Source organism: Poecile atricapillus, chromosome 8 (genome assembly GCF_030490865.1).
Source record: "Poecile atricapillus isolate bPoeAtr1 chromosome 8, bPoeAtr1.hap1, whole genome shotgun sequence".
Taxonomy (NCBI): Eukaryota; Metazoa; Chordata; class Aves; order Passeriformes; family Paridae; genus Poecile; species Poecile atricapillus.
The window spans coordinates 25,378,338-25,401,395 of NC_081256.1; the positions used below are offsets into that span (position 1 = coordinate 25,378,338).

Consider the following 23,058-nt stretch of genomic DNA (forward strand, 5'->3'; position numbering starts at 1 on the left):
CTGTTGCTTTGTTGGGATTGCAGGAACACCCTCAAGTCTGCTCAGATCAGATTTTCGGGATAAATTCCTGCCTGTGAAGGTGGGGAGGAATTCCCAAAGGAGCTGTGAGTGCCCCCGGATCCCTGGCAGTGCCCAAGGCCAGGTTGGACAGGGCTTGGAGCAGCCTGGGACAGGGGGGATGGAATGAGATGACTTTAAGGTCCCTTAACTCAACCAAACCAACTCAAACCATCCTGGAATTCTGGGATTCTATGAAATTGGATCCGGTGATCCAGGCTGGGAAGAGTCTGGCCTGTTGTAGAATATTCCTGCAGGGCTGTGACAGAGCCCAGAGGCTCAGGAAATATTCCCAGGCTCTATATTCAATATTCCCATGTTGGCCTTTCTGGCAGGGCAGGGATTTTATTCCTGTCTCCAGGGGCTGAGCTGGATGTTTCCTGCAGCAGCCAAAGCCAAGCTGGAATCCCCAGCAATAATTAACACAAATCCCCAGGGGCCAAACCAGGAAGGGAGCAGATCAGCAGCCCCTGGGGAGATAAGGAAACAAAGTCCCGTATTTTTATCTACTTTATACAGGTAGTTTGACCTGGTTTTTACCACGACAACCACAGGGTTTTTAGGGGAGGCCGAGGTTCCAGCAAGTCTGGAGCAGAAGGATGGTAACCCTGAGGAAGTTGGCAATTAAATGTAGTTGTGTTCCTCATCTTTTATTTTATAGGCCTGATTTTAAGGTATTGGGATGTTTTGGGGCTCCTTTGCTCAGTGCAGAATTTACCATCCTGCAGCTGGTAAATGCAAGGGTTAGTTTTATAAATAAATGTATTTAACCACATGAAGTATCTCCTTTTCAAACCCCACTCTAACAGAAAACTTAATTCAAAAGTTAATTCTTCATTTCCCTTTTTTTTTGTTCACTTTTTGTTCCTTTTTCTTTAATTTGCTTTTCATTCCTTGCAAGGGACAAGCCAGAGGCTTCTCCTGAATCAGGGAAGGCAGCAGCAGCAGGAGGAGGCTCAGGGGGAAGCAGAGCCTTGCCTCCCTCAGCAGCAGAGCCTGATAAATCAAACCACAGCCTCCTTTCCATTAAACTCTGTCCTATTTCTCCAAACAGAGCTGTTAATCCTGAATTCCATCAGCTCTGACTCGGGAGGTTCTTCCTTCTGGAAACACCAGCGGGGCCTGGCGGGGCCTTGCAGCCCTGTCTTGTCTCAAGGCAAACAAGACTCGGTTATCAGCAAATCTGAAATTCATTGTGAGGCAAATCCTTCTCCTTTTGATAAGCCAGAGTGTGTCAAAGGCAAATGTGGGGCATTTATACAACAATGAACCTTCAGCAGCTGCTGAGTTCACCTGGGGGCTGAAGGGGCTGGAGGGGCTGAGGGAGCTGGGAAGGGACTGGAGAATTCCTGAGGGAGCTGGGAAGGGGCTGGAGAATTCCTGAGGGAGCTGGGAAGGGGCTGGAGAATTCCTGAGGGAGCTGGGAAGGGGCTCAGCCTGGAGAAAAGGGGGATCAGGGGGAATTTCTGGCTCTGCACAAGTCCCTGCCAGGAGAAGACAGCCAGGGAGGGTCAGGCTCTGCCCCCAGGGATGAGGGAACAGCCTCAGGCTGGACCAGGGGAGGTTCAGTTTGGATTTTGAGAACAATTTCTTCCTGGAAAGGGCTGCCCAGCCCTGGCACAGCTGCCCAAGGCCCTGGTGGAGCCCCCATCCCTGGAGGGGTTTAAAAGCTGCAGGGATGTGGCACTGGGGGACAGGGTTTAGTGGTGGCTTTGGGAACACCTGGACTCAGTGATCCTGGAGATCCTTTCCAACCTAAATTCCAAGATTCAGGGATTCTGTGCCCATCACAGCTCATCGGGGTGCTAATGACACTGTGGGACAGTTCTTTGTAAACTCCTCTCTGTAAAGAGCAGCCCCTGGAATAAATACCCTAAATTAAACTGTTGTGTGGAGCAAGTGCCCTGATCACCCAAAATACTTTTGCCAGGATTTTTAGGGGATTGGGTGACACCCACCCACCGCTGATCACTGGCAAAACCACTCTGACCATTTCAAGCTCTGCCTGCTGAGGGATTTCACCAGCCCGAGTCGTGCCCAGACACAGCTCAGAGCTCCAGGACAGGCCTGAAAGGGACATTTTCAATTTCAAACAAAGCCTTTGCACGGCAATATTTTAATAGCAAAGGCTAAGCAAGCAGCAGTTCCACAGTCAACATCCATAAAACCAGCAGCTGCAGGAAGAGGCACTGCTGGGTTGGGAATGAAAGCGCCACATCCCCACGGCCCCTTTGCCACCTGCTCAGCTCTGTTTGTGCAGGTGCTTTAAAGAGCAGCTTTAAAGCATCGTTAAAATGTCTTCAGACAGGAAAAGAGCAGCTTCAACACCAGCTCTTACATCTGGCCCTCGAAAAGGTTTGCATTCCTTTGTGGTCGGAAGGCACCGGTGGGTGCCAGAACAGCGACACTGGTGAGGCAGATCGTGCCTGGAATCCTGCTGCTCCAGGGGAAAATAGGGAAAAAAAGCGTTCCTGACACTTTTATTTCTCACTTAAACTGCAAAGTTACGTTCTAAAGTAGATGTTTGGTGGCGAGAAGGACACTAAATGAAGCTTTTTTTATCTCTGGGACAGAATAGACTGCAGAAGCCTGAGCCTCGTGATCGGCAGAGTCATGTTGTATTCCATGGGATTTCAGGTTAAATCTTGAAAATACCTGTCCATCCCTATCTCTCCTTTCTGGAACCGCCTCACCTGACACCTGATAAATGTGAAACCATCCCAAATCCCCTCTCCTGCCGCTGGAACACCGCGCTGAGGCTCCAGCTCCTTCCCACCCATTCCCTTGGAGCCGGGATGCTCGCAGGCACCTGCCGGCACCCTTGGCAGGACCAGCACGCTGCAGGGTGTCTGTCGCGATGGAGGGGTGCGATGTGAAGGGTCTGTCGCGATGGAGGGGTGCGATGTGAAGGGTCTGTCGCGATGGAGGGGTGCGATGTGAAGGGTCTGTCGCGATAGAGGGGTGAGATGTGAAGGGTCTGTCGCGATGGAGGGGTGCGATGTGAAGGGTCTGTGGCGATGGAGGGGTGCGATGTGAAGGGTCTCTGTCGTGATGGAGGGGTGCGATGTGAAGGGTCTGTCGCGATGGAGGGGTGCGATGTGAAGGGTCTGTCGCGATGGAGGGGTGCGATGTGAAGGGTCTCTGTCGCGATAGAGCGGTGCCATCAGAAGCCGCTGTGTGCGGGGCAGCTCTGGCGCATCCCGCATCCCGCAGCGCGGCCGCCGAGCGCATGACGCCAGCGCCGGGAAAAGCCAGGGAGACACGGAGCTCCAGGGAAACAGCTGGCGTCCCGGAGGTGCCAGCCAGCTCCATCCCACGGGTTTCCCCGAGCCCGGCTCCGCCGCTCCTCCTCCCCCGCTCCCGGCGCAGCGGCTGCGGCAGCGGGCGGGGCGGAGGGACCGGCCCGGGGCCGCGGCCACAGGAGAGAGCGGGCGGGAGGTGAGGAACGGGGGAGGAGGGAAACAGGGAGGGGGAAAGGTGGGGATTTAAGCGCGGGCAGCGCCGGGCTGCGGAGCTGCGGTGCGCGGAGCGGAGGTGATGGGAGGCGCGGGGCCGCGGTGAGCCGCCGCATCCCGGTGATCCCGCATCCCGGTGATCCCGCATGCCGGTGATCCCGCAGCCCGGTGATCCTGCATCCCGGTGATCCTGCAGCCCGGTGATCCCGCATCCCGGTGATCCTGCAGCCCGGTGATCCTGCATCCCGGTGATCCTGCAGCCCGGTGATCCCGCATCCCGGTGATCCCGCATCCCGGTGCTCCTGCAGCCCGGTGCTCCTGCAGCCCGGTGCTCCTGCAGCCCGGCGTTCCCGTATCACGGCATTCCCGCATCCCGGTGATCCCGGTGCCGGCGCTCGTTCCCCGCTCGGTTCGCCCAAGGCCGTCGCATCCCGGAGCATCCCCCGGGCAGGGACCGGTGACCTTGGCGAGCGCGGCCGCTGCCACGGCGAGTCCCCGGCGGCTCGGTAAGGAGCGGGGGGAAGGCCCGGGAGCGGGGCTGGCAGAACCTGCGGGGGTTGCTGGGCTGTGCCTTCCTCACGGGAGCTGCTGGCGTTCCAGCCGCACCTGCAGCCTCCAGCGAGGGCTTCGAGGTGTCCCCTCCAAGGGATGGCATGAGATGAGCTTTGGGGTCCCTTCCAAGCCATCCCGGGACTTGTTGCTGCAGCCCTGCGGTCTGGTTTGCCAGGTGATGGTTTGCCTTAGGGATTCCCGAAAATCGAGGCAAACAGGCAGGAGTGAAAGGCTGCGATAGGTGGGGGGTGATGGAGGAGGGAAGGTGCTGCTCACACCGTGTGCTGGGAACGCTCATCGCTGGAGGATTTCTCCTCCTTGGCTTTCTTAGAGTCTCTGGTGGATGCCCTCAGTGGGAAGCAGGTGCAAGTCCTGCCTTCCCTGTTGGATAAACCTTGGATAATATGGAGGAGAATCCCTGCAATAAATGTTTTGGCTCTGCTTAGTAAGCACAAGGCATTTCGAGGGGATTTTAATGTGGATTTTAACGCTTTAGGAATTGGGGTGCTTGGTTTTATTTCTCTTGCGAACATCACGAGTGTAGTACAAATAACTGTGTCTTGGGAGCAATTCCATGAGTGCTTGGAGTGATTTCTGGTGCAGGTTTAGTGGAGAGAAGCAGGGGAGCTGTGCATGGAGCATGGAGGTTATTCCAGCAGGAATGGGAGATGCTGAAACGCTGCCTGGGGAGCAGCTTGGTCCCACGGCAATGTCCCACCCCTCTGTGCCCAAAAAGCATCCAGCACGGGTGCTGCAGGACACACAGCTCCAGCTGGCTCAGAGGCAGCCAGGGCTCTGCTCTGGGTCCTGCCAAGACACATTTTATGGAGCTTTCCATTTGTTTTATGGATGTCAACAGCTTTGTGTGTCCAAACCTGTTTGCTCACAGCGGGGAAGTGGCCTGCAAAGGAACCTGTTCCCTGCTGCACAGATGGGGTTAAAGCTGTGAAAAGAGTGCATCTCCTTTTTAATTTCTTATCTGTTGCAAGAATCTCACTCCAGTTTTGCTTTTCCCCTCTCGGAGCAGTGACTGGAGTGGTGCAACTCTGCTGCCTTTGATGAGATCTCAGGGGAGATGCACTTGCACAAGAGCTTGGACCCATTTTCCACTGATACCTGTCATAGCTGTGACAATATTCACCTCCTCACGTTGCACACAACCCAAGCTGTTACTTTCAGCTGCCTCAGAAATGACTCAGAGCAAAGCAAAGATGTCTGAATAAAACAGGGGCTACAACAGAAAGTAAATCTTATTTTAGAGCCCAGACATCTCGGTTATTTTGTTGATAGGTTGATGTGTTTACACAACCTCCTGAACTTGAAAGCCTTCAAAGGATGTAGATGATGTCCCAAATCTCACAAGGAACTGAGGTTTGTCACCAGGAGCAAATGCAAAACCCCCCTGAGATACTCCTAGAACAGTTCTTTGAGAACTCTCCATTTTTAAGTGTTTGCAATTTAAAGCTGGTGATGCTCTCTGGTCCCAAACTTGAGGTTTTGGTTGGGAATAGTTCTGTTCAAACCCACGTTCCTAAATTATGTTTACACTCAAAACAGAGGGAAAGGTTTCCCTTTCCCTGGGAAATTACATTTTCCCCATTTTCTCTGGCAGAGCTGCTCCAAGGTACAAATCCTGGCACAGGGGGAGGACCCAGAGCCCAAACCAAGCTCAGCCCAGGAAAGCTGGAAAGGAAGGGATCTGTTCCCAAACTGCAAGGAGCAGCTGGTTATGTAAGGAAACAACCGAGGAAACTTCAAGGGAGGGAAGAACAGGAAAATTGTTGAAAAATTAATTTGGCCTTGGAAGAAAATGGGACAGAGCTGCTCCAGGAATGTTGTTCTAACAGAGGAGCTGCATCTTCTCCTTCCCCTGTGCCTAAGGATGGGATTGGGCACTGATAAATCAGCCAGGCTGCAAAGTTGGGGGCAGCTGAGTTCTTTAGAGCTGTGGCTTTGCTGGGGGTAGCTGAGGCATGAAATCAGTGCCAAGTTCAGCTGCTTTCAGAAGAAAAGAGAAGCCTCTCTCCAAATGAGATCCCTGTGGGTGCTGCAGGTCAAGCTCTGCTTTCCTGAGGGTCACAAACGTGTGGGTCTCATTTGAAAGGACTTTTCCACATATTGTAGGTCATGGTAAACTCCATCTGTGAACTGAACTGAGCTGAAGGAGAAAACCCAGCAGCACTCTGGCTGCTGTCCCATGCAGCTGGAGAGGCAGGCTGACAGGAATCCTCATGCTCCAGGCAGAGATGCAGCTGAATTCCAGCACCAAACCCCAGGTTGGGAGCCTGGAATCGCTGCAGGAGGAGCACACACATGGATCAGGGTTCAGCTGGAGATGAGGAAGTCGGGTCAGACTTTGTGCAGGTGTGGCACTGCCCCTCGAGGAGGGGTCTGAGGTTCCAGAGGTAAAAGGAAGTCTTCCTGCACAGGGAAAGGTCCTGGGCCTTGTGTGCATTATGCAACATCTGAAAGAACCAAAATAGCACCTGTGGGAAGGAAGCTGGGGTTAAAGATTAGGAAGATGCTGGAATTAATTCTCCTGAGCCAGGTAAAACAGAAGCAGGGCTGGAAACACCATTCCTCTTTCTGCCTTAGTCCTTCCACTCCTGGAAGATTTTTATCCCAGCAAACCCCAGAGGCTCAGCCAAAGCATTTTCACCCCATGCAGAATGGCTGAGTCATGTAGAGCACCACGATCTCCCCAGCTCAGAACCTCATCCCAGGACATATGGAAGGGATTTACATTTCCTGGAGCTCTGGAATGGATGGTAAAGGTGCAGGATTGCTTCACTCTGCTGTGCACTCCAGAATTCCAGGAGTGGTTATTTATTCAAATCTGCAAGACAAGGTGGTTTTTGAGGTGTCTGCAGCAGGAGCTGTGCTGGGATTGTTGCTGCTCTTCTCCCTCCCATTCCATCTGGAATTTCCTCCCTGGGAGAACAAGCTGGAGGTTAAATTTAAAGATCCACGTGGGAGTGCTGCAGGAACCTGAGGGCTCTGCTTGCCAGGAGGGGAAGGAGCTCTCCAGGCTCAGCTGCTGCTCCATGGACACGCTCCGTGCGGGATCGGAGCCGTGGGGATGCGCAGAGGAATGGGCTGAGGGGTGTTCCCAGGAAATGCTGGGATATGGATTCAATGGAGCAGGCTGAGATGTGCTCCCAGGAAATGCTGGGATATGGATTCCCTGGAGCAGGCTGAGGGGTGTTCCCAGGAAATGCTGGGATGAGGATTCTCTGGAGCAGGCTGAGATGTGCTCCCAGGAAATGCTGGGATGAGGATTCAATGGAGCAGGCTGAGATGTGTTCCCAGGAAATGCTGGGATGAGGATTCCCTGGAGCAGGCTGAGCTGTGCTCCCAGGAAATGCTGGGATGAGGATTCCCTGGAGCAGGCTGAGCTGTGTTCCCAGGAAATGCTGGGATGAGGATTCCCTGGAGCAGGCTGAGCTGTGTTCCCAGGAAATGCTGGGATGAGGATTCAATGGAGCAGGCTGAGGTGTGTTCCCAGGAAATGCTGGGATGAGGATTCCCTGGAGCAGGCTGAGGTGTGCTCCCAGGAAATGCTGGGATATGGATTCCCTGGAGCAGGCTGAGCTGTGCTCCGAGGAAATGTTGGGATGAGGATTCTCTGGAGCAGGCTGAGGGGTGCTCCCAGGAAATGCTGGGATGAGGATTCCCTGGAGCAGGCTGAGGTGTGTTCCCAGGAAATGCTGGGATGTGGATTCTCTGGAGCAGGCTGAGGTGGTGTTTCCAGGAAGTGCTGGGATGTAAAAGATTCCGGATTCCCTGGAATCTGCTGCCTCATCTCAATTTCTGCCCAGCTGCTGATCATTTCATTCCTTGTACACCGTGCTCGGTGCTCACTGAATAAAACATGAAAGGAAAGGTTTTGATGGGCTGGGAATGGGAATGGGAATGGGAATGGGAATCCCTTCCTGGTTCTGTTTGCTCTTGGAGGTGTCAGCCTGCATAAAACCACTGGGCAAACCCAGAATCATGGCAGCATTCAGAGGGACAAGCCTGGTGCCTTGGATAAATCAGGATATTCCACAGAACAAACCCATCTTACAGCATGTCTAAGTTACAAATTAGAGCAGTTCCACATCACTAACTTGCAGATGGGATTCCCATTTCAACCCCAAGGAGGTGATTGCCCATTTAGCTTCTAATATCCAAAATTATTTACAGATCAGACAACTTTAAATTCTTTCTGGTACTTTGCCTGGTTGCACCTGCCTACATGTGGGTGCTCAGGGGTTCTGGGACTGGAAACCCCCTCAGGAACTTGTGGAAGGATTTTATTTAAGCTCCAGCACAAGAGGATTCCCTCAGGATGCTGCAAACCCCATCCACTCTTGCTGCTGGGCTGTCCCAGTGATTATTCAGCAAATGGCCATTTTTAGCCAATTAAATATTCATATTTTGGGGATGAATTGGTTGTTTGATGCTTTTATTTCTCATCTCATCCCTATTTTCCATTCAAAGCAGCAGAGATCACCTGTTGAGTGATCATGAGGGCATTTCCAGCTCCAGGCTTTGTTTTTCCCCACTCCAGATGAACTTCTCCTGAATTTTTGTTGGAAACTCTTTTTCCCCTGTACGTGTAACTCGACCAACCGCTCCTGCTGAGGGCATAAAGTGGTTTTCAAGCATTCTTTGCAAAACCAGTCTCTCCCAGTTCCCCTGCAGGAATGTTTCTTTCCACAGGAATTTCCCAGCAGGAGCTGTCCGGCCACGGGTCAAAGTTGCAGATTGAAAATGTGACCAAAATTTCCCAAATCTCTCCTGCTCAGAGCAGAACTTACACATTAAAGAACCTAACACTGGCATCTTCTAACTCCCAGCTAGCTCTGACTCAGGAAAATAAGGTCATTAGTACAGAAATTTGGGAGATTTGGCATGCTCTGGAATGAAACCTTGATATTTGGACGATGATTTATCTTTTCAGCTGCCCTAATCAGAGACATGTGTCAACAAGCAAGAGAATCAGGCAGCCACTTAAAACACTAAAAGCTGCTTTGCAGGTTTCTCTTCTTGCATTTTTTTTTCTCTTGGAGGTGCAATTGCTGAAAATAATCTGAATATTGCTTAACAGGAGCTGAATTCTCTTCATAGCTGGCTGTAACAGTCCCGTGGCCTCTAAACAGAAAGGCATTTCCCCAACACCACTGAATGTTTAAATCCAAATTTGTAGACAAATGAATGTTAAGTTAAAATTGCATAAGAACAAATTATCTCCTTCTCTGGAATAGTGGGAACTGATGAGAGAATAACTCAGGGCCCTTTTAAGTGGGAGTGCCAGCTGTAATAGAATAAAACACATTCGTGGAAGTGAAGCCTCTCTAGGATGAATCCTGTTTAAAATACAGATTTTTTAGCCTCCAAAGTTCGCCTAAGTAATCTGCTATTCCCTTTGATTGCTGCTACAATTAATTTGGGTGGTAAAGCAGCCACAGACCTCTGGAGGTGTGGGGGTTTGGGCTTCTCCTCATTCCTCAGAATGGGCCCAAAGGGATGTGAACTGTCCCTTCCCCTGGGGATTTGTGTGACAGGGCCACGGGGGAGCCTTGTCTCTCACTGCCTCAGCAGCTGCTTTAAAATGGCTTTTTTCCCCTTGCCCTCCTGGGTTTTCCTCTCTAAATTATGCAGCTGGAGTTGTTATCCCTGCACAGCTCCCGAGGCAGTCTCAGGCTGGATGAGATGCAGGGGAAGCGTGGCGGTGGTGAGGGCACGGACTGTAATTTGCTTTTTGCCTTTTACTTATCCCAACCTCCATCATTCATTAGGAGACCACAGAGCATGAAGGCAGCTCGTGTTCCTCCTGCAATTCCAGAATGTCTGAGTGCCTGGGGATGGAATTACTCCCTTGCCCTGGGAGCTGGGGAAACCAAAGAAAGCCAGGCTGTGCCAGAGCTGCAGGGAAATGCAATCCCCAGGCTGGAAAAAGGGTGCCAGGGGCTTTGGTGAAATCCAAAGGGCTGCTCATCATTTTAACTGCCTCATCCTTTATTCATGTGGCCCTCCAAGTGATGATGGTGAGGCTGCAGCCTGGAATATCACTAAAATCAACCTTGGGGATGTTTTCCCTGCCTTTGGCTGTGCCTAACCAGCTCTGGATGGAGAAGCAGGGAGTCTGTGCCCCTCTGGTCACTCAGAGCCTCAAACACCCCCAGCAGTGCTCTCCAGCCTTGGAGCTCCTCGGGCAGGGGTCGGGATTAGCAGGGATTTTCCCACGGAAGGGATGAGTTTAACCAGCACAGCCATAACCCCAGTGTAAATCCCATAATCCTGGAGAGTGTGAGAGGGCCCTTCTCCTCTCCTTCCTTCTCCTTCCTTTTCTTCTCCTTCCCTTTCTTCTCCTTCTCCTTCTCCTTCTCCTTCTCCTTCTCCTTCTCCTTCTCCTTCTCCTTCTCCTTCTCCTTCTCCTTCTCCTTCTCCTTCTCCTTCTCCTTCTCCTTCTCCTTCTCCTTCTCCTTCTCCTTCTCCTTCTCCTTCTCCTTCTCCTTCTCCTTCTCCTTCTCCTTCTCCTTCTCCTTCCCCTTCCCCTTCCCCTCCTCCTCCTCACTGCACTTCACCTCCTCTTTTTGCAGGAAGCCCAGAGACCCTTTTGGCTGGCAGGGAGTGCCACTTTTCCAGCTGGGCCACTTTTATTGAAGGCTTTGCAATATTTCCAAGGCTTTAAGGCCTCTCTCTCTGGAGTTCTGCCTTCAAACAAATGATGTGAAATGATTCATGCCTGCCCAGAGAGCAGCGGTGCCTTTTTCCCCAAGAAAAAGCTCCTGCAAGAGAAGCTGATCACAGAGACAGCCACTGCTAAATCTCACATGTTGATCCGTACCCCAAAAGTGTTGTAGAAAATTTCTTGTCTAGGAAATATGGGAAGATAGAAATGAAGGAAATGCTTTGGGAGAATTAGAGGGGAGAAACTTCCCTTTGGTAAATCCCACATGCCCCCAGAACAGAGCAGGAAACCATTTGAATTGAATTCCAATGGAATATTGGAATATTTTTGACCTCCATCCGTGGCCCATCGTTGCTTTAATCCCAGGCTGCAAATTTCCCAGTGCCACTTCAGGATTTGCTGCTTTGAGGGAGAGCAAAGTTCTGTTGCCCCAAATTCCGACTGGAGGGATGTGATGTGTCCAAGCCTCTTTGTTCTGGCATTTTAGGCAGCACAAGTGTAGAAGAAAATGGAGCATTGGGAGGTTTTCCAGCAGGGAAATTTGATGAATTCCCTATGGACTGATGTGCTTGGAACACCCTTAAACCCCAAAATAACAGAATCCCTCTGTAAAGCCTTGTACACTTTCTTATCATTCTATTTTCTCTAAAGAGATGCTTTTAGCCTGCATTTAAAGATTGTTTCCAATGCCAAAAAACACATTTAAAAATGAACAGTGGAAGAAAACCCTATTTCCTATTTAATTCTTGCTCAGCCCTTCTCTTTTCCAAGTGGAGCTGGGAACAATGAATGAATAAAGGTATTACTCAAGAGGAAAATCTTTCCTAGACTGGTAATTTCCATTAAATACTCTTTTAATCTGTAATGTTTTTGATTTCTTTGGAATGAGCTGCAAAAAAATCCTTCTGCAATCGGAGATTACTTTTCTCCTCCCTCTCTCTTTCATAACTTGGCTTCTCTTTATTCCCAACAATTGCAGAACAATAAAAATGATTATCAAAAGTAAGCAGAGGAGTTTTTACAGAGCAGTTGTTTTAAATCTCATCTTTATTCCAGGGCATACATGGAATTTGTGGAATATTTATAGAAGCTGGCCCAAAGCCATTCTTTTTACAAGCCTCTTTCCCTGATTTCCACAGGGAATGGATAGGAAAAGACTCTTGGAACGTGGGAATCGATAGAATCAGAGGAAGGTTTGGGTGGGAAGGGAGTTTAATCATCCAGTTCCACACCTGCCATGGGCAGGAACACCTTCCACTATCCCAGCTTGCTCCAACCTGGCCCTGGACACTTCCAGGGATGGAGCAGCCACAGCTTTTCTGGGAAGTGGGAATGGCCACTGAGCTGAGACAGCTCCAGTAACTGAGCAGCAGCTGCAGAAAACGAGTTTGTGTAGCGATTCCATGGGATATCCCAGCTGTAATCCCAATTTCCCTGTCATTCCAGGTGCTCTCCAACCCCTGTGGAGCTGAAGATGGACGTGAAGAGGGTGAAGGACTACCTGTACTGGCTGTACTACCAGTACCAGCTGGTGACGTGCAGCTACGTGCTGGAGCCCTGGGAGCAGTCCATGTTCCACACCATCACCGTCACCGTGCTGGCCATGGTGGTGTACACTGCCTACGTCTTCGTGCCCATCCACGTCCGCCTGGCCTTGGAATTCTTCTCCCAGATTTTCGGCTCCCAGCCCGAGAGCGCGGTGCTGAACTGAGCCGGAGCCAGCAGGGCCCGGCAGCTCTCGCAGCTTTGTGAAATGTTTGTGTTCCAGTTTGGCTCTTGGGAAAACCCTGCTTGCTTCACCTCCGGGGCTGGAGAGCAGAGCGAGGCACCGAGCACAGCCCCCCTTCCATGGACACTCTGGGAATGGGACACGGCCGCTGGAATGGCACAGGATCCAAGGATCCCGGCAGCTCCCACCCCCAGCAGCCTCATCCAACCACTCTGGTGAGACTTTTGGTGGCTCATCACACCCAAAGTTCTACCAGCACAGTCCTGTGGGCAGGCTAGAGGAGATAGAAAATGAGGATATCCCGCAGGATTGGAGTGCTCCTGTCTGGCTGATTCCAGGCTTTCATGGATGGGAGAGGAACTTGGAAGAGAAAGCAACAGGAGGATGAACTTAAATCCAGCTTTTTTCACATCCAACTTTCTGCATCAGATGGTCTAAAATATTTTCTTTTGGAAAAAAAATTCTCCACCTCATCTTGCAGTTTAGTGAGGATGACAGGAAGAAGCAGCCCTGCTCTGTCTCGGTGCCCTCCTGCCTTCTCTGATGAAAATCAAAATCTTTTCTTGCTGCTCCCACTCACCAGCACCAGGGGAAGAGGATCCAGAGTGGAAATAATATTTTAATACCTGCAGGGAAGGCTTAAAGAGATCTCCTTTACAAAGAAGAAATTAGATTTATTACCATTGCCCGTGGGGAGGTTTTGGAACAATGGGAGGTTTGTTCGGTTTTCATTCGACACAAATCAAAGGTGGATGCCAAATCATAAATTACAGCTGCACACTGCACGTCTCTACCAGCTGATGCTCCTGTTAGTAGAAGTGAGAGGTGCAAAATGTAAATAGCTTTCAAATGATGTTTGCACAGTTCTAGATTTAAAAAAAACAAACAAAACAAAAAAATAAAAAACCCTCTTAACTTCTTTCTCAAGCTGCAGTGGGGTCCTGCATGCTTCAAAGCACAAGTTGGTTTGGAAACGAAGACATGTGGTGAAGGTTGCCCAGATCTGAACATGTGTATGCAGTTTTTTCAGCCAAAAGAAATAAAATTTTATTCTTCAGAAACGACTTCTGGCTGTGTGACTCAGCTCTCCTGTGTTTTCCACTCATTCATAAATATTCTGGATGTGTGTGGGCCAGGCTGGCACCGTGGCAGACGGATTATTTTGTGCTGAATGTTTTGGGGCAAGGTTTGAGAATCCTTTAAATGGATTTGGGGTGAATTCTAAGCCAAGACCTCTCCTGTTACTGGAGGGAAAAAAGAACCTCTGATCTGCTTCAGATTGAGGGATTAAGAAATACCTGAGTGTGCTGAGGGCTCAGCTGAGATGTTTGGGCTCCAGCAGGAGCTGTCCTGACAGTTTATCACAGTTGGTAACCTGCAAATACGAGGTGCCAAGCTGTAATCACACCTCGAGTAATGAACACAGCACTGCAGGAGGTGAAAAATGGCAAAACCTGCCACAATTCCTCTTAAAAGTGTCTGTAAAACAGACTAGAAGTTATAATCCCATCACTGGAGGTGAAAAATTGAGAATATTTACTTGGCAAGTTGGTATCAATTCTATCTCCAAGTGGGATTAATTGTATCTCCAAAGATTCTGCTCATCTAGATAATACTGATGGTGTGAGTGCCAGGGCAGCTCCTCATCAGTCCTGTTCCCTTTCATTTTTAATTCCTTAAAAAGTGGATTTCTTCCCCATGACATCCAAGTCAACTTTCAGAGCACAAGGAAAAGTTTTTTTTTCAGGAAAGCAAAGGTTGGAGCTCCTATCTCCAGGAGCACACACCCGATTTTCATTTGGCAAACAGAACGTGGAGAGGACTTTGCTCAGGGTTTCCATTGCCCTGCCATGGTGGGATCCATGCAAAGCACTTTTCTTCCTCGTTGTGCCTGTTGCCTTGGTTTGGCTTTGGGAGGTGCAGGAAACAGCAGCAGCTGCTTTCTGGGAGGGTCCCTGCAGTTTCAACTGAGTGAAAACTCATTTTTTTGTGTGAATTCTTCACCTTCTTTACTAAATTTTAAAGGGTTTAGGCAAGAGGTATTTACTAGGAAGGAAAGAAGCTGCTGAAAACAATCTCTGCTAAAAACCTTTTGAGATTTCCCCAGCCCTTTTCCCTTCTCCTTGCATCCAGAAAAGCTGGAATAACTCTCCCTACTTAATATTCCAAATCACTGGGTTCCAGCAGGAGACTTCAAGGGATTTTTGGCACTCAGCAGGGAACAGAAGCAATTTTTTTTTGCCCAGCTAAAAGACAGAGGAGGTGAGATAACACTTCTGACAGCTTGAGACCACATTACATCCTAGGAAACTGTTCCAGCTCTGAAATCCTTTTCCCTGGGGAAAAAAACCCATTCCTGGACAATGGGATTCCACGGGATCACAGCTGCACACTAAGGTGGGAGGGTGGAATTTTGGAGCTCCCAGTAACACCAGTATGCCCAGTACATGGGTGACAGCTCTCCTGTGAGGGTTGTGATGTCAGGCTCTTTATGAAAGACTCTTTTCTCCTGCTTCATTATAGCTCCATGTTAATTGTAGTTAATTGCTCCACTGGGCTAATTGTAGCACAGCAGCTGGAAGTGTTCACACCAAAAATAATCCAAATAAAAAGAGCAAACAGAGCCAATAATCCAGCAGTGAAAAAGGAAGAAAAGCAGAGCAGGAGATGATCCAATTCCAGCTGCATTGACCCTGAAAGTACAAATGCCCCATTAATTTAAGGGATGAGAAATGTTGGGGCTCAGCTGGCCAGCACCATACACCTCTTGTTTAAAACTCATTTTCTTAATTTCACCTCATTTGAGCTCACATTTATCCTGCTATAAAGGTTTCCTGGCCAATTTCATGGATCAGCTCCCAAACCCATTACTGAGGGCCACAACACATCCACGTGCCCAGACCATGAACCTCCAGAACTTTCCTCCCAAGCCCCTGCGGGCAGCTTTTCCCCAAAACCATTAAAAACAGCTTCCCAAAGATCTTTTCCTCAGTGCTGTTCCCCAGGGAACACAGGGATCAGGATCACCACCAGTGCCCCTGCATGTCTGAGGATCCAATTTAGTCAGAATTCCAGGGAAAATTCCCGTGCTTATGAAATTTTTAAATATTAAAAAAGTTCGGGTTTTTTTTTCTTTTTCTTTTCTTTTTCTTTTAAGGCTTTCCCATCATTGTGATTCAGCCATAATCTAAAATTCTTAATTCAGATGCTCCACTTTTAAATTTAATTCCCTAATTATTTAGAGGTTAAGGGAAAAAATCCAAACAATTGCTTAAGCCATGGTAAAAGAAGCGCAGCAGGTGTAGAAGAGTCAGCAGAACCACATAAACAGCAAATTACAATCATTCAGCACCAGAGAGAGGAAAAATTGGGACAATTCTCCCAGATGAATTGCTGCACCCCAGGGCACAGACGTGGACAAGTGGCCACGTGCCAGGCTGAGCACTGAAATTAAAGCAGAACAGGCAGATTTGCAAATGAAATATTACAGAGCCTGGAATAATTAACTTTCTCTTAATCACACAGAATGATCAATATTCATGCAGTGAAAGCAGCCCTGTCCTCTCACCCCTACCCAAAGAATTTCAATTATTTTTCCCTCAAACACCAAACAAGGCTGTATCCTGCAATCCTACCACAAATTGGGAAGTCAGGAGCAAAGCTGGACTCAAAGTGCAGATTCTCAGATCCAACATCAAACCACCCAAAGCAGCCCAGCTGCAGAATTCTTGTAGTCAAGGGAATCAAGGAGCTGAAATGAATGAAATGTGCAGGGAAAATAATCCCAGGAAACTGAAAATGTGGTGTTTGTGAGCTGACAAGGGAGGTCTGGTGGCTCCTGAGGTGCTCCAGAGGCTGGATCTGAGCTTGTTCCATCGTTCCATCAGGAGAAGGGATCAGGAAATGGGTTCCTCTTCACTCTGTCCTCACACACAGCAGGAAAATTCAGCCTGCACTGAACAAAGCCCTCGGTTCAAAGCACGATCAACTTTGTCCTTCATGTTCCTTCCAATAAACAATCTTTGGTCTGGATTTGGGGAGCCCAAATCCTGGGAATATCTCCAGGCAACTTCCATGGAAACTCCCTGGCTGGAAGGCTCTGATTCACGGGTGGAGGTCAGAATTAACTCCAAGAATTCTCTCTTGTCATCATCCCTGCCTGCTCCACCCTTATTTCAGCAGTTGCTCCATCAGGACAGGTAAGAGCTGATAAACTCTGCTGATCCTGGGGTTTCAGTACAGCCAGGATAACCACGGCCTCCTTTTTATTGGAATAAGGAGGTCCAAGCTCAAAACAGGCTATGGAAATTGTTTTATGTGGTTTAATGTAAGTTATAGGCCTCATCAATTACCAACACAGATTAGTTTGGGTTTAAAAGTGAAATTAAAACCATGCACCCTGCATGAAAATAAGAATCTCTGCATTAAAATAAGAAACTCTGCATTGGAATGTGCTCAGGCAAGAGGGAAAAGTCAGGAACCAGGACAAAGAGGAGAGGGGAAACATCCACATGACAGAAAATAGGGTAAATCTGGTCCATATAAAAAAAAAAAAACCCACAAAGCAGATTTTGCTTTTCTTACAATGACTGAGCAAAGAGGGAGGAAATGAAAGTAAATTGTGGCAGGGTCAGGAATAGATCCATTGGCAGCCAGGGTGCTGTTCCCGTTATTTTTTCTGGCAGCTCCTATCTTTGCTTTGTAATCGTGGAGTAAATCAGAAATATCTCTTTATTTCAAGGTCATACCCAAGGATGAGTTACACTCTGAATTTTTAGGAGCTTTAGGTACTTTAAAAAAAAAAAAAAAAAGAGAACAGGGGAGAGAAAATGCAGGTAAAATGTTCATCTTGGGGAATTTGAGAATTTGACAGGAAACAAGTGAGGCCAGGCTCAGGATAAAGCAGCCTGGCATGGAAAGGGCTGGGATGGGATGGGATTGCAGCACCGTAATTAAAGATGGGGAGCAACAGCCTCGCCCATCGGGCTGGCAGAGGAAAGGGCTTCCAGCAGCTCCTTGCATTTCCCACAGCCACAAATTGCACAAGAGAGAAGCCTCACTGAGGCAGCAATTACCTGCCAAATGCACAGAGACTGAGTGATTTATGAAGGAACAGCTCAAAAAAGATGCTGCAAACTCATTCGACATGTCCAGCTCCGAACACGATGGTGCCTTGCTCAGGGGAAGTTTGGGACACGTCTGGTATTTCACTTCAGGTAAATCATACATCCCAAGAAGTTTTCTCCACACATTTTTGATTTCCCTTTCCAATATTTCTTCCCACATGAGAATTAAAGGTGAAATCATGTGGAATCAGACTGGTTCTGAGGTGTGAATACACCCAGCAGTCCGTGCTGCCTCAGGCTCGGTGTGGAGACACATCAAAAAAATTCCAAGATCTTCCTGTGCCCAAACCTTCCACAGCTGGCTACAGGTGCCTCACGTGCTATCCAATAATCTGAGGTAATTGATATCCAAATTTGGGCTAATTTTGATATCCAGAAGCTCTTCTTTATCACAGATGTATTTTAGTGGCACCAAAATACCTCAGAGGCAACAACAACAGGCAGTTCAGGATCAGAACTGGACACTGGGGAGAATTCCTCTCCTCTGAGGCCCTGGCACAGGGTGCCCTGGTGGCTGATCCATCCCTGGAGGTGCCCAAGGCCAGGCTGGACAGGGCTTGGAACAACCTGGGCTAGTGGAAGGTGTCCCCATGGCAGGGGGTGGCACTGGGTGGGCTTTAAAGTCCCTTCCAACCCAAACCATCCCTCTCCAACCCCTTCCCTCCATCCCAGGACTCGGGCACTGGAACAACCCATCCTGGCTCTGTGGTCTCTTTTCCCCAAGAAATCTTCAGCTGCCAAATGAGCACCTCTGGGATCATCTTTCATATAAATGCAGATACTCCTAAATAAATAATGAGCTGCAGCACTGGGATCAGCTGGGGAAGTTTCCACTCCCTTGGCCATGCAGTGAGTCCTGGTTTTGCAACGTTCTGGCTGAGCAGGACCTGCACAAACGCCTTTTCCCAGGGATGTGTCAGCAATCCGTGTCCTGCCTGTGCCAGCCAGGTGGGAGCGGTGGGAAATGATCCAACCCACGACAATTGCGACATCTCCCCCCGGGAATTTATCTCGCTGAATAATTGTAACATGCAAATTCCATCAGAGAGGGCTGGAGCAAGCAAAAGGAAATAATGAGTAGTTAAGAAGGAGTTAATTGTTATTTCATTTAGCAAACTCCATTTATTTCAGCATATCTTAGGTTGCCACTGAGAAGATGCTTAATGCTAAAATGTCCCCAGTGGTCTGGTGAAGCCCTGGGTGGGCAGAGTGTCCCTGTCCTCCTCCTTCTCCTCCCACTCCCCCTCCTTTTTCCATGTCTTCCTTCCCTGACTGTTCATTCACCAAACTGTGGTTTTGGTATTTTCCCTGGTTTTGTCTCCAGACAGACAGTGAGGCAAGGAAAGTCAGGAAAGTGAAGTCTGGAAATGTCAACTCTACCCACGAGTTTTATGTGCAGCTTTGGAATGGGAATAATGTGCAAAATATTTTTACCTGCATATCACTCTTCTCACGCTGTCTCATCAGAGAACTCAGAGTGAAAAATACACCCATTTTCCTGATCACAGAATTACAGAATCGTTGAGGTTGGAAAAGATCTCCAAGATCATCAAATCCATATAATCCAACCTTCAACCCTCTACACCATACCCCAAAGTGCCACTTCCATTGCTGTTTGAACACTTCAGGGATGTGACTCCACCACTACCCTGGGCAGTCCATTCCAACACTTAACCACTCCTTCAGTGAAGGAATTCTTCCTGATCTCCAACCTGAACCTCTCCTGATGTCCACACTTGTCCTCTCCCAGCAGCTCTCAGCTCACCCCACCCCTCCCCAGGATTCCTTTAATGGGATGAGATGTTTAATCTGGGACACGGAAGATCACCAAAGGCAAGTGGAAAGCAAACAGCTCCTGCACAGTCGTCCTCAGGTCCCTCTCGTGTTTTGATGAGCAAATATTTACCTTTTTAAAACAATTATTTCTTAGTCTGAGGTTCATGCCTAGTGCAGCTGGTAACAAACACACCAGGACTAAGGCAACACCTTCTGGCTCCTGTCCATGCTTTGCCTTAAAGTGAAACCTTTGCCGTGGCTGTGGTTATCAAGGAGGGATAAGCCATGATGTTTGAGTTATCACAATTTCACACAATCCCACAATGGTTTGGGTTGGAAGGGAAATTAAATCCCATCCCACCCTGGGCCATGGGCAGGGACACTTCCCTCTATCCCAGATAGATCCAAGCCCCATCCAGCCTGGCCTGGGGCACTGCCAGAAATCCAGGGGCAGCCCCAGCTGCTCTGGGCACCCCGTGCCAGGGCCTCAAAGGGAACAATTTCTCCCTCATATCTAATCTAAATCTACTTTCATTAATCTGGGATGTCTCCTTGTTTGAGCAGCTCAATATGGTTTGGGTTATTTTGGTTTATAAAGCCTCCTAAGAAAAATCGCGCTGTTTGCAAGCCCGTGACAGGCACAGCAGGAGTTTTTCAAAGGTTCCAGGGATTTAGGGAGCAGAGGATGCTGTTTGCTCCCCTGAGTGGACAAACCCAGCAGCTCTGCCCCTGGCACTTTGAGCATCCAGCTATTCCCAGCTGCCTCCGCAGGGCTGGGAGTTATCCCCCTGTGCTGACACAGGGCAGCATTTCCAGAGCTTGGATGAGCTCCATCCAACATGTTTGATGTGCACGTTTCACACACACATGGAAAGGAAGCCAACCCACGGGTATTTGTCCTGTGACAATGCTCATTAAAGCTGGTGATGCAACACAGTTTCACCTCCAGCAGCTGAGAGAGGAATGTCACAATATCCCGATCCCTGTCACAAAGCTATTTTAAAGGAGTTCTGCTGGTTCCTTTTGTTCCTGCAAAGGAACATTATCACCAGTGATAATGCTCGTGGCTCACGCTATAAATTGGATTGCTAATTGGATTCCTCACAAGAACTGAGGAAATAGGCAAGAACTGGAAAATAATTGGAGCGTTATCCCAGTAAATTTAGTGCAGGTGAACGCATGGCGAGCAGCCCATGGAAGTGCCGTGTCCCATTGGAATCAGGGAATGTTATTCCTCCCGTTCAGACCACAGAGGACAAGCAGCAGCCCCTGCTGAAATCATCAGTTTGCAACTTCCCAGCTGCAATCCACGGAAAGTAAGGAGAGCCCTGCTTTCCAAAGGAACAGACCGCTTGGAGATGTCTGATCACAAACTGGGAGCTAGATCCTGGCTTGGAATAAATCTGGGAGTTGTCACCCCCTAAACGGGCCGGGCACAATCTGTTCCTGCCCAAGAATGTCTCCGGTGGCACAGGGAGCTGCTGCCTCCACCTTGGATCCCGAAACAGCTCCTGTAAAAAGCCCTGCCTTTAATTCCTGCTCGGAATCCTGGCAACTCTTCTGTTGTCAGAATGGAAACTGCTCCATTCCTCTAAATCGTGACTTTGTGCAGTAGGGAGAGGAGCAAAATTGTCGGGAATGTGTGAACACTGAGGACCTCAACAGCTAAAAATACAGACTGGGTGTCACCAGGATCCTCCTCAAAACTAAATTGGGCACCAGTAAAGTTCAGAAAGGTTTATTATTAACGTTTTATTCTTATTGCACAGCCCTTGCCACGCTTCCATCTGGATGCTGTTACTAAAATCCTACAGCTAAACGAGGATATTTTTATTGTTTGTGAGGTGGAGGTGCTGGGCATACTGCTCTGAATCCCCAATTTATATGAGAGTGAATAGGAAAAAGTACATGTAAAACACAGTTTGGTTCTGTTCTTAAATTCCTGGGAGTTTTATACTGAAATGAGCACAGGTTATGAAAACAGCAGCCCAGGACAAACCCTCTTTGGGAAGGTCAGAGCAGCTCCAACTGCAGGAGAGGTCCCAGGAGCTCCTCGGGCACCTCCTTTCCTGGATCCAGTTCATGTGAGGGAATAGTGACCTCAGGTGTCTGTTAAATTAATCACACGGATATTTCCCATGGATTTACCATTCCATTGCTCTAATGGACATTCCTACTGAAAATGAAGCTGCTGGGAGCTGTCATCACTGGCACAGTGTCTTGGTTTTTCCGGCCTTGGCACTTGAGCTTTCCCAAAAACACCTACAGGGACCTTGTTGAGGACCCAGCCACCTGCAAATAAGCCTGAGAGCAAATCTATATTGAAACCTGTTTCTAAATAGTCTTAATTTTTTTTAATTTAACATATATTAAAATGGTGTGTTTGCTGTCCTTGCTTATCGCACAGATCCTTTAAATGCTGTTAAAGAATATGGCAGCAGAGGCAGAAAACTATATAAATTAAACATAAATATATAAATTAAAAACACATAAGAAATCAGTACAAACTGATATGGCTTTCACTACGGGCGAGATTCAGGCTGCTTTGCTTTTTACCTCTTTAATGCAAAAATATAAAATCCTTCAAAAGTGGTTGTAACACAGTTTAAAACACACCAATTTTCCATGGAAGCCAGAGGACAACCAGAGCTTGCACAGGCAACACAAAGTACCTTGATGACTACACAGAATCCAGTTCTGATATTCACTGAGGCTGTGCCTTTAGCTGAGGTGGGATTTGGTATATTGGCACCAAAATTAGGCGGAGAAAATAAATCTGCAGTTGAAAATAAATCCGCAACGGAAACTTTTCCAGCATTATCAGGATCCAATTCTCCTCCCAGTGACTTCAAAGACGTGGCTTCTATAAAGGACAGGCTTTGTCCTACCCCTCTCCAAATGCCAGCCTGGAAGTGTTTTATTTCCTAAATCAAAGATGGAATGATTCATCAGGGCTTCAAAGTAAAAACTATGTATCACCCACTGTGTAGCAGAGGCTCTGAAACAAAACTTCAGAGCAGGGAATCATTCTCTTTTTTTGTTGTGCTTTTCCCTTTCATTGCTCTTAATAATATGGTTCATAGTGAGTCTCCAGAGAGGTCTCGAAAGAAACTTAATTTCAAAGGGGCAGAAGTGAGTAACTGTGCAAACACAAGCAGCACACCAAAGAAAAATGTGCCAAAGAATTAAAAACATAGCAGAAACTTGGACAGGCTGTGATTTTCAGTCTTTGAGTGAAAGAACTCTTCATTTCCATCAGGATGGTACCACATTAAATAAATCCCACACAATGTATTGATGCAATTCAGCTTTATTTTTCTCCAGCATAACCTGCAGGAAACAATTACTGATCCACAAACAAACCAAGGTATCACAGAATCATCGAATGATACAATGCTTTGGGTTGGAAATTATCTTAAAGGTCATGGAATTCTGACCCCCTGCCATGGCAGTTCCTCCTTTTCAAAGGGTGCTTATGGCACATTACAAATGGAATATAAACAGAGCGGACTGAACCGGCTCTTCTACTTCTAAATGAAAGTATAACTTAATTCTTAATTAATAAATTGTAAGAGCGTACGTCCCTCACGGTTCCCGCCCGCCTCTCCATGGCTCCCTCACGGCCCTTTCCGGGCTCCCTCAGAGCTCCCCCATGGCTCCCTCATGGCCCTTTCCAGGCTCCCT

At 48.4% G+C, this 23,058-nt stretch overlaps 1 protein-coding gene across 1 annotated transcript; it reads left to right on the forward strand.

Annotated features, from left to right (window-relative positions):
* Positions 1–3,542: 3,542 nt before the first annotated feature.
* On the forward strand, positions 3,543–13,536 carry SPTSSB (serine palmitoyltransferase small subunit B). Its single transcript, XM_058844066.1, has 2 exons — positions 3,543–4,018; positions 12,190–13,536. Exon 2 carries the CDS (start codon positions 12,218–12,220, stop codon positions 12,452–12,454), a length of 237 nt encoding a protein of 78 aa, XP_058700049.1. The 5' UTR covers positions 3,543–4,018; positions 12,190–12,217; the 3' UTR covers positions 12,455–13,536.
* The last annotated feature ends 9,522 nt before the right edge of the window (positions 13,537–23,058 follow it).